Raw genomic sequence first — 12,017 nt, forward strand, 5'->3', positions numbered from 1 at the left:
CCTCCCCCTTTTCTGATGAAGGGTCTAGGCCCGAAACGTCAGCCTCTCTGCTCCTATGATGCTGCTTGGCCTGCTGTGTTCATCCAGCCCTGCACCTTGTTGTCTCTTGTTTAAGAATTACTGATTGTTTTTGCAACATTGCCCTGCGTTAGGGTAGTTTTCAAGAATTAAGAAAGATGCAATTTCACAAGTCTTTTATGTGCACACACCATGATTATTGAAAAACTACACTGAATTGAAGAACATGCATAAGGATGTGATGGTATCTACTTCTGATACTGACCAGGAGACTTTATTGCTGTTTGAAGTTTCTGTGTGATCTGTTCCAGTCGCTCTGATAAATTGAGCTGTAAAGTGACACAATCCTCAGAAAGGGCAGGGTAACATGTTAGTAAGAGCTCTGTCACACTGCAGTTCAGGTGACTGGCAATTCTGTCCTCAGCAGGCTCTGCCAAAAAAACAAACAATAAGATGCTAGTGGACTATATTTGAATGATGAGCAATGATCAAGTGTATTCCCTGGCTTTTTGTCTTCTGAGAAATCTATTTGCTGAGCACGCATCAGGTGTTGTAGAAAGACACTGTATCTATTTATTTGCTTGAGCTAAAGATGAACCTGCTCCTCTTAACAAATGTTTGAAACTTAATATCAAGTGGATTAGAACATCAACCAATCTGCTTAATTTAGTCAGACCTCTGTTTCATTTTCAAACTTTTTAAAAGAATATGATATTGCCATCAGGCAACGAACTACCCACAAACATTGTACAGCTTCAGAACAAGCAGTCAAAGGTCTGTGCTCTTTAGGTGATAAGTTAACACCAGCAACTAATTTTATAGCACTTAGAGATATCCGATGAAGCTTGCAAAAATAAATGAGTGATTGCACATATTAAGGAACAAACTAAAATTTTATCCTGTGTTATGTTCTCCACAGCTATTAAACAATTTGCAAAGCAGAACACTGAAGCCCAACTAACTCAAGAAAAGTCCTCAGTTTACTGCCAACAGCTACTATTGCGTCATTTGCATCTGAACCTTTCACCCAACTATGATGGTCACATTGGCCAGCTGGCTAGAAACAAACTTCGGGCAAATAGCACAATTTCTCTGCACTACTTCCATCAAGTTACAGTGAAGCACAATGCAACTCCCAAATAGCTCATTTGTTAAATATACGAACATACAAATTAGAAGCAGGAGTTAACCATTCACTCGTTTAAACCTGATCCGCCATTCAATAAGATCTATTTGTGACCTCAACTCCGCATTCTCACCTACTCACAATAACCTTTGATGTGGTACTTTACCAAATGTTCTCTGAAAATCTTAAGTACAATACATTTACCACTTCCACTTTATCCACAGCTTATCCAACTGTCTGCCTCTAATTTGTTTAATAATAGCTTCTAATATTTTCTAGGTAACAGATGGTAAGTTAACGGGTTTAGTTTTCTTTTGCTTTCTATCGCCCTCTCCTTTTGAATAAAGGAGTTACATTTTCTATCTTCCAATCTAACTCCCTGAATCAAGGGAGTTCACTAGCCATTATACACCTTAGGATGATGTCCATTAGGGCCTGGGTACCTGTCAGTCCACAGCTCCAACAATTTTTTCAGTACCACTTTTCTGTGATTGTAATTTTTCCCCCAAGCTTCTCCCTTCCTTCCATTAACTAATTTATTGCAGCTTCTAAGATTAATGAAAAATACTTGTTCATCTGCCATCTTCTTATTTTCCTTTATTAATTCTCTAGTCTCATTCTCTAAAGGAGCAACGGTCACTTTATTAGTTTTTTTGATATTTATAGAAACTCTTAGTATCTATTTTTATTTTTCTGACCAGCTTCCTTTCATACTCTAATTTTTCCATAATTTTTTTTTGATCATCTCACATATATTTGGTTCTTTCAGTCAAGTGATTATAATAGAAAGTCTAAACAGTTGAGGCACCAGCACCAATTCCATGACATACCATTCATCACATCTTTTCAACTCTAAAATGATCCATACAAACAGCACTTAGGAGTGAAAGTAGGCCGTTTGGTCCTTGAAGCCTGTTCCACCATTCAATACATTCATGGTCAATTTGACTGCGGTTTCAACTCCATTTTCCTGTCCGAACTCTCTAATTATTTACTCATTCAATTTTGTTATTTTGATTTTTACTTAATGCTGAATTAATTTATGCGGAATCTGTTTCCTGTTAGGTAACCAATCTTCTATCCACACTATGATGTTGCTCCCTAAACCAAGCTCTCATCCTGCATAGTAACATTTGCTGTGGTACCTTGCCAAATGCATTTGAAATCTAAGTACAATCAACCACAACTATCCCTTTCGCAATGTTCAGCACTTCCCCAAAATACCTCAATAAATTGGCCAAACATGATCTGCCTTTCACAAAGACAAGCTAAGTCTGCCTGCTCCCATTGAGATTTTCTAAGCACTTCATTATATACTCCTTAATACAAGAGAACATGACCATAAGTGCCCTGGACTATAATGCTTTCCGTCCCCTTTTTTTGAATATAGCAGTCTCTATAAATATACCGAGCCACAGACAGCAGAAATATCTCTGTTTGATCCCTGGTTTGTGCATAATGAGCCAACTTTGGCTTAGGAATGTTGTACATAGTACAAATGGATTGGAGAGTTTGAACTGTAGGGAGAGGCTGAATAGGCTGGGGCTTTTTCCACTGAAGTGTGGAGGCTGATGGGTGACCTTATTGAGGTTTATCAAAACATGAGGGATATAGATAGGGTGAATAGACGAGGTCTTTTTTTCCTGGGCAGGGGAGTCCAAAAGCAGATAGCATAAGTTTAAGGCGAGAGGGGAAAAATTTAAAAGAGGCAAAATTTTTCACGCAGAGAGTGGTGTATGTATGGAAGGAACTGCCAGAGGTAATGGTAGGCTGGTACAATTACAACATTCAAAAGGCTTCTGAAGTGTTTAAGAGAGATATGGGCCAAATGCTGTCAATTGGGACTAGATCAGTTTAGGAGGTCAGCGCTGACAAGTTAGACCAAAGAGTCTGTTTTCACGCTTTATAACTCTGACTCTATCTCTGGATTAGAGAGGAGGGATTCACACTCTTGCAGTTGTTCAGCGATGTATGTTAGAAAGATGCAAATTGGAAGATATATTAAGGATATGGCTTCATTGTTCCAAGGCCTAAATAAACTCCAACATGTACAGTAAAGGCTCATTTTGGTTAGGTAGTGGAAGGCAATTTGAATTCTTTGAACTACGCGTGCTAAAAATTATAGGAGGGAGAGACACACTAAAGGGAAACTAGTTTCAGCCCATTTCCATAACCTTAACAGCAAGGTAGGTTACTGTACTGGCTTTGGTTTGTCCATGTGAGCTGAGAGAATAGTTCACGATTTTGGTCATTCGCTGAAGGATTGTAGGAAAACCTTGGATTCCATCTGGATTATGACGAACACAATCGATCTTTCTGCCTGTAGGACACACAACACAAGGTAATATCAATGAATTAGGTATGTATTTATTGAAAGTAGAAAAGTCTGAAAACTCAATTAAATAATCATATCAGTGTTTCTATTCAATGGTATGAAAGTGCTTTTTTTAAAAAGGTATGTTGAAACCGAGCTTTTATTGTTTACTCCAAGCAACTACATTTACTTTATGATGACACTCAAACTGCTGCACAGTACCCAACTAAACTGCAGTTCTCTTCTGATTTAATGGGAGGAGCACTTTGAAAACAGCTACTTTAGAATGAATCTGAATACCTGCAAAGAAGGTGCAATCTTAATACACACACTGTGGAAAAATCTAATCACTGCCTTCAACTAATAACAATGTACCAACATTTTCATAAAAACAGCTGTATTCACAAGTTCACCAAAACAATACATGACTGGTGCAAACTTTTCCTAGCAATACCTTTGTAAACCATTGTTTCAATTAGAAACTATAGGTCCTACCTTTGGACTCAAAGGCAGCCACAAGCCTCCTTTCTGCAGTTTCTAGGAGTTGTTTACAGGTTTTCCACAATTGGCACTGGGTACAAGCAAGGTCAAAGACAGCCATAGCAGGACCACTGAGATCCTCCAGAATCTCATTCAGAGGATTGGTCGGTTCAATTTTTACTTTACTCTTCCAGAAATCCTCCTGCAATGCTGAGTTGGCAACCTCAGATGAATTAATCAGCTTCTCAACAACATCAGAAATGGAATAAAACACCATACCTACATGAGGAGAAGATAATAGGATGAATATTACTGCTTGCCAAATTACCTGTAATTTACAGTATGTGGAGATGACGACTTCAGAATGAGGAAGTATGTTGCCTGAGAAGGGAAATAATATTTCCTAAGATTTTTGCACAGAAATCTGTACCTTTCAAAATATTGCTGTCAGGTTATAAATAAAACAATGTTTTTCAAAGTATTATTAATTCCAGTGTTCAAAATCATACTCCTAGAGGAACCTTAACAGTTACCTGCTGCTGCAGCATCACCAATTGCTTGAAGTGTGAATCTCCCAACACTTAATTTGTGACTGGTGTTGTCTATGCCTTTGTTCTCCATTTTCTGTTCTACTTTGGCAAGTTCATTGATCACCTGTTGGTATCGTTCCATAAAGATCAGTTCACCGTAGCAGTATGATGACTGCAACTCAAACATTAACACCACCTGCCAAGAAAGCAAAAGATCGTCCAGTTAATCACTAACTCAGGCAATTAATGCTAAATGATCATTACATAACTGTTTATATAAATAAGCAACACACTGCATTACACTGTTAGCAACCTGGTGCAGCAATTCATTATTCACTCCAGTTTGTTAACATTCACAACAGCTTCAACATTAGTCAATCAATCAATCTATGACATTTCACAGGGGAGTCAAGATCAAGGGCAAACTTCAAGTTAAATAGAGATTGAAGTCAGTCTGGCCAGCTGACACAGAATGGTTTGGGATTTGCTGGAAGAGAAGAGAAAGGGAGTAAGATATGACAGGGTGAAGAGTAAGAAGGTAGTATATTTACTTTATTGCTGTATTTGACTAACGCTTTCAGGTGGTGAGCAAGACTGGCATTTATTTTCCTGGCTGTCCTGGTTTTATTTTTATTGTTTTCTTGAATGGCTTGTTAGATCATTTCAGACAGTGGTTAAAATTCAACAAGTTGGTCAGGGGAGTAATACATAGCAGTTCAGGTAATGGCGGACTTTCTTTCCCTCATGAGACCATTTTGGTTTCCGATTAAATCTATTATATACTTTGTAACCTACAATAAATTGTTACCTGTGCTATCTGTCCCTCAAGGAGCTTATCACCAAATGCAGTTTCCTATCTCCTAGATGAATTTGCAGAGTCACAATAACACAATTGGTTATGCCAACACAAATATGCCTAAAAACACTCATGCCAGAAAGATTCCAGCCTGGTATGAAGGGACCATAACGTTAACAATTCTATTGTCAAATTACCATTTTATTTAGCACATAAACTACATATCTTTTAATTCAAACTTGTTATCCTTCTAACTGTAGCTACTATTTGAATATTGCTCTGTTCTTGTAGAGAGCTCAGAAATCTGAGAATAAACACGTAGGAACATAGGAGCAGGAGTGGGACATTCAGACCCTCAAGCCTGCCCCACCATTCTAGATCACAGCTGATCATCTACCTCAACATCATTGTTCCATACTATTCCCATATCATTTGTCATTGGATCTATAAAACTACTAATCTTTGTAATTAGCCAAATCCCACCAACAATCCCAACTCGCTGAATTATTTTCATCTTGGTCAGCAATGAATCTCTGTTCAGTCAGGATCTCACCAGCATGTAGGTTAATATGCCTAAATGTTAATCTTTCCTACATGCCTTGCTGTCAAGAGCTGATGGGTTATTGTGCTGCTGAAGCAACAGCACAATCAACCTAAACACTGTCCTTGCACAATATCCATCAGGGTTTTCCCCTCTCCAACCCAGAAATACTGTGTCCCCATCACTCATCCTGAATGAGAACAATTCAACAGACACATCAACAATCAAATTACCAAATTTCGGGTTAGACTAACCAATAGATAAACTTTCAACAGTATCACGGTGAAAAGAAGGCATTTATATGCTCGCACTTAGGTGACAAAAAAAAAACTGTTCAATCTAAATGAATTAGCAGGAAAATCACCCAAGTCCAAAGAACACATTGACTCTAAATGTCTTAGTGGTTTTTGATGAGTTAAATACTACACATTGCAGGTAGATCCATCCATTGGTGTACATGGTTGACTAATCCCTGGGCAATATACTTTAGGAAGAGTATGTTAACTCTGGTGGATATGTGACACTGATTGACTAAAATGATACGAGAGTTAAAGGGTTAAACTGTGAAGGAAAGTTGTTCTAATTGGGTTGTCTTTCTTTTCTTAGGCAAAGCTTTAGAGGTTGTAGAAATAATGAAGGCAGTAGGTTAAGTCAAGGTAGAGATATAGCTGAACGACAACAGGCGGAATTTACTATTCCTGTTCTCATGCGCCACACCAGATAACATAATTGTGAAGATTCATGACTTAAACAGGTATTCTTGAATGATCTATGCAAAATGTCAAGAGGCTAAAAATATGGCAATGTCCTATCGACAGTCAGGAACTTGCAGATATGGTGACTATTTTGCTGTAAATTTTAAGTGACAAATAATGCCCATTTAAATAATAGGCGTTACCTTTTCATATGGTCTTAGTCACTTTCCTTTCAAACACTAAATAGTAGAAACCTAATTGATTACAAAACTACTTCTCCAATCAGAAATTCTATAGAACTGTACAGCATTGTCTAGGGGAATAAGCTTGAAATCACATAACATCATGAGCTGAAATGTCTTGTAAAATGTTAAAATCTAAAATATGACTCAACAATTTTATTTCCTATACAACTTACCTGAACCAATAAAATATATCAGAAGCTTTGCAGAAGTTCCTCTTGAAGCTGCTGATTAACTGAAGGCTATCCCTTAAAACTAAGTGATGCTGATAACATACACTAGAACTTGATTCAACAAGTGCTAGCTGCCCTCCAGTTCAAGTAACCATTCTTAATGCACAAAGTCACAGAATTCTTTTGAGCAGCCAGGGTTATGGGGAAGAGAAAGCAGGGAAAAGAACTACAACTCAGGAGAACAGTCATGTCAAAACTTGATTAATCAAGTTTTGATAACTTTTGAGAATGTTCCACAAGAATTTAAAGGTGTGAGATGTCCAAGATTAAAGGAAAAAGCCTGAGCAGCAAAATGGTTGATTTCAAGTCCATATTTTACATGTTGGTCTTATTTACTAAACCCAGCTTAAACAATAGAAATGGATTATAATGCATTGCCTTGGAAACAGAATTCAGTTTACCTGATGTGCTTGGGCAAAGTTTCCTCTAAGGATGCAGGAAATGAGAAGGGACTCTGGCGGAGCCAACATCATGGGAAGTAGAAGATTACATCGTGGGATTTGGGGTTTAAATTCCTGTTCATTTGTTACAGCAAAATTTACCAAACTTCCATCTGTAGAGATAAATTTCAATAAGCACCAAACGTTATGTGGGAAAACTGCAATACCAATATGGTGCATTCAACTGAGTAAAGAATTAACATACTCAATTCTATCTATTCTTTGAGGAGCTTTATTTCATAGAACAATACATCAGTAGTCATAAATGTAGATATGTATGCAGATTGTCAGGTATTTGAAAATTGTAAAATGCTCCACCAACATGTTACTTTGCCCAACGTTAATGGCCAAGATTCAGCGAGAACAGACAGCGAGTGGCAAGGTCAGGAAGGGAAGCAGTAAACAAGAGACACATTTAATGGTGGAAGGACTAGGAAGGAGTAGGAGAGACAAGGGGTGAGGTGGTGAACAGGAGAGATGGCGAGGTGACAGAAAGGTCATCATTTTTAGGTGGGACTTTCTTGGGACGGAGTGGGTGGCCTGGCAAGAGCTGGCTGGAAGCCATGGAAAGTAGGAGATGGGATTCTTAAATTCAACAATTTGGGGAGCTGCTGCCTCAGTGCTACGGGTTCAGCTACAACTACCAAAGCATCGAGAGACTGGGAACAGGCCTCATTGATGTACAGGCTGCATGTTTTCAAGTCTGTTTTTCCACTCTGAAGGAGGGGCAAATTGGGAGTACCTGGTGTCATAGTAAAGGGTCAATATTCTATTTTGGAGTATTTTGCTGCCATGAGGATTTACTTTTGGAAGATTTAGAACTATAGTGAGAGATTTATTGAGGTATTACTGTGAGCCTTGGTATTGTGGTGAGGGATTTACTGATATGGTGAGGGCTCTTGATGGCTCAGTGAAGTGATGGAGGCTTACCAGAGTGGCTTTCTATTGAGGTGTAGATTTTACCGAGGGAATTAATTGCTGACGTGATGGCTTCATGACGGGGTTTAATTTGACCTAACTTACTTTGCTGCAGTGGGACTTGATGAAGGGATTATTTCAACTGGCTTTCACCAGCATGCACCAAAGATTGGGGTATGGATGGCATAAGAGGGGTCAGGGAAAGGTGCACCTGAAATGCAAGATCATGTATCTATCTGAGGTGGTCTAGATCCCCAATTTTAACATTATCAAGAGTTAACGGCTAGGTGAATAAACCCAACACAAAAATATGAACCTTCCTAGATGGTTGGCAATTTCTTCAAATTAGCACTTCCTGGCAACCCCTCCAACTGACTAGGCCCCAGACATGCTTTCATTGATCCTCTGAATTCTACCTTATGGTGTCAAAAGGGAAATACAGATGATAGGCAGGTCTGCTCCTCCTAAACCATGTCTGTCAATGCCATAAACAAAACAAGGTAGTCCTTAGGTGGCAAGAATAATAACTCACATACTATAGCACTTGTATAAAAGATGGCCTTCAGTGACCATGAGATACACAAGCTCGTTCTCAGCATTGCTACTCTACAAGAAACCAGCTGAGCCGACAAAGGCTGCATTCCTGAGCATAATTATACCTTCTATTGGCATGGAAACAGCTCTAATGACCACCATGAGCTTGGTGCAAACTTTGCAGTGGATATGGCTGATGAAGTCAATTGAGTTGGCAATTGCAACTTTGGAGCACCCCATCACCCTATGGTTATCTGATGGACTCACAGTCAACTTCATATGTGGTAACGCTCAAAGTACAGAGAGAGCAGCTGAATGCAGTTCTGAAATCCCTAAAATGCCAAAGAAAAATAAACTGAAGGACTGACTGAGCAAAGAAACACAGATTTTGTAAGGAGCTGCACCTCTCTCTCTCGATTTTTCACTCATGTTCCTTCCCTCCTGCCCTTGCTGCTTCTTGATGGACAGAAAATCTCACTGTCAAATCAAAATCTCACTCAAAGTCACGAGAGAGGGAATCTGAAGTTAGAGGAGCTATTTGGGAGCCCGTCCAGCAGAATGAAGTTGACTTTAAAGACGTCAAAACACGCCGAGAGTAACTGTCAATCAATATACTTGAGCGAGGTGAGGGTCCACTGGCTGGGCTTCAAGTTTCATCTAGTCGATGGACTTGTGCAAGTTGGGCCCAAGTTTCAGTGTGTTGAGGAGTAAGGTGGCAAGGGCAAAGGATAGCTGACCATACTCTGCTCAGTAAACAGACAACTGACAAAGATGGGAACCCAGCTGAACTGCACGTTCAAGCATGGAAAGTCACGGTCATTACCAAAACTTTATTACCTTGTCATTCTCTGCTGGAAAACAGGCTTTGGTCCTTAGCAGTTGATTGCCACAAAATGACAAAAACAGAAGGCAAAAAAAAAAGGCTCCAGCAACTGGAGAGGAATTCCACTACTTAGTTCCATTGGGAAGATTTTTGCTAGGATCATGCTTAAAAGACTCCATCAACTACATACCTAGTACACCCAAAAGCCTATCATGGTTTCTATGCCAACAGATCTACTGTGAACATGTGTTCCTCCATATGTCAATTACAAGAGCATTGTGGGGCATAGGATATACCCCCTCAACACCATCAGCAAAGCAGGGATCTCAGGATTTGGGAGAAAAATGGTTGTTCAGCAAAGCTCCTCAATCTCATCCACTCCTTCCATGACAACATTGTTTAGTTTAACGATTCCACATCCAATTGTTTCATATCAAGAATGGAGTTTAACTGTTTTGCATCCTAGCCTGATTCTTGTTTGACCTCTTCTGCTCCATGCCCCTAACCTTTGCCTTTGCTGCAGAAAATGGAACACACCTCCTTGCATTATAGGTTAGATGACAAGCTCTAAAATCTAGTAAGACAAAGTGAAGACAAAAACATAATCGCAGCCTGATCAAAACTCCTTTGTATTAATAATGTTGCGTTATTCGGAAACTAGATACAAGGATTTGTGAACTGTCTCTCCTATGCCTGTATCTTGCTCTCCTTGACTTTTAGCATCAAGAAGCTCATGATCGTGGGACAAGGTGTTGTATCTCTGACCCTAATCAGATTAAATAACACTTCTCTGGAAGTGATTAGCAAATTCTACTATCTTGGGTCCATGAAAACAGACAAAATGCCCCTTAATGCAAAGGAAATACAGCAACCACATTGGCTAATTCACATAATACACATGAAATAACATCAAACTGACCCTTAGGAACAAACTGAAGGACTGGGTTCTCAGCATACTGCTGCTTAATATGGATAGACTTACAGCCATTAAAAGCAGCTCAACAATTTTTACAACATCTGTGGCTTATTATGGGGTATAGACTGGCAAGATAAATCACCAACGTGGCAATCTTCTCAAAGGCAGCACTCCTCAAGTTTGCTAGCACTCAGTTATCAGCAAAAGTGTTCCATACACATCATTTGAGAAGGACTGTTTAATATTTGACCTTCAGCCTTTAGGGATGGAACGACACAAACAAGACGAAAATGAGACTCAGATTTATTAACAATTTTTGAAGCTGTTGCTAAAAGATATAATGTGGAGGTGCTGGTGTTGCACTGGAGTGGACAAAGTCAGAAATCTATGAAATGAGGTTACAGTCCAACATGTTTATTTGAAAACACAAGCTTTCGGAGCCTCAGTCCTTCTTCAGGTGCTAGTTAAAAGAGATACTTATACTCAACTCCACTCCACTGAAGCAACAAATTCATCACATCTGTTGGTGGTACAAATCCACAGACCACACTCCCATCTCCTACTACCAAGATAAATCTCATACATCAATAAGGAATAACACAGCAAACCCAATGTCACTTATTATCATTAGTTGGATTTTAAAAATAGCATGTTTCCAACCAAGTCAAGTGAATTGATATATCTCTTCTAGATAACACTACAGTCTTTTGTTCAAGAAAATGAGTTGTGCATGTATGGAATGAGCTGCCAGAAGAAGTGGTGGAAGCAGGTATAATTACAACATTTAAAAGGCATCTGGATGGGTATATGAAATGGAAGGGTTTACAGGGATATGGTCCAAATGCTGGCCAATGGGACTGGATTTATTCAGGATATCTGGTCGCCATGGATGAGTTGGACCGAAGGGTCTATTTCTGGCTGTACATCTCTATGACTCTAAAATGAAACTCTTCTAACTCTGTAGACCTTCATTGTTGGGCTTGTTGGATTCTGACTCACAAACAAAACACCAAGAAAATCTCTCTGATGCAATCGTTGAAATTCTATTGCATAATAGTTAACATACCTGAGGTGCTTGTACTTAAATCTCCACTCACACTCTCCACTGTCAAGTGCGAACTGGCTCGATGCTCTGTGAAGACAGCAAATTAAGAGTGGAAACCTTCTGAGATACAAATATAGCTTGAGAAAATGGGAACTTGCAGTGTTTCAAGTTATAGAATATTAGCTCGATAAATGCACTTCCTGATGTGAAACTGGAAATTTTCGAATCCAATCTTCACTTTTAGTGTGGCTAACTGATCTTAGCATAAGAAGCAGGAGAGCAATTTTCTGCAGAAGTGCATAGGAATGAATGGGAAAGCTCTAAGACTTGCAAGAAAATGATACTAGGAGCAAAGAGCTCTTAAAT

At 39.1% G+C, this 12,017-nt stretch overlaps 1 protein-coding gene across 1 annotated transcript in view; it reads right to left on the minus strand.

Moving 5' to 3' along the window:
- zfyve26 (zinc finger, FYVE domain containing 26) overlaps positions 1 to 11,733 on the minus strand; it is a 55,600-nt gene extending 43,867 nt beyond the window's left edge. The window contains exons 1-6 of the mRNA XM_048600440.1: positions 11,673 to 11,733; positions 7,377 to 7,528; positions 4,472 to 4,664; positions 3,954 to 4,217; positions 3,345 to 3,464; positions 284 to 448 (exon numbers count right to left, since the gene is read on the minus strand). Coding sequence (XP_048456397.1) covers positions 284 to 448; positions 3,345 to 3,464; positions 3,954 to 4,217; positions 4,472 to 4,664; positions 7,377 to 7,448 — 814 coding nt within the window. The 5' untranslated portion in view covers positions 7,449 to 7,528; positions 11,673 to 11,733. The remainder of the gene's footprint in view (positions 1 to 283; positions 449 to 3,344; positions 3,465 to 3,953; positions 4,218 to 4,471; positions 4,665 to 7,376; positions 7,529 to 11,672) is intronic.
- Between the last annotated feature and the right edge of the window lie 284 nt (positions 11,734 to 12,017).

The sequence above is a fragment of the Rhincodon typus genome, chromosome 8, assembly GCF_021869965.1.
Source record: "Rhincodon typus isolate 14 chromosome 8, sRhiTyp1.1, whole genome shotgun sequence".
Classification (NCBI taxonomy): domain Eukaryota; kingdom Metazoa; phylum Chordata; class Chondrichthyes; order Orectolobiformes; family Rhincodontidae; genus Rhincodon; species Rhincodon typus.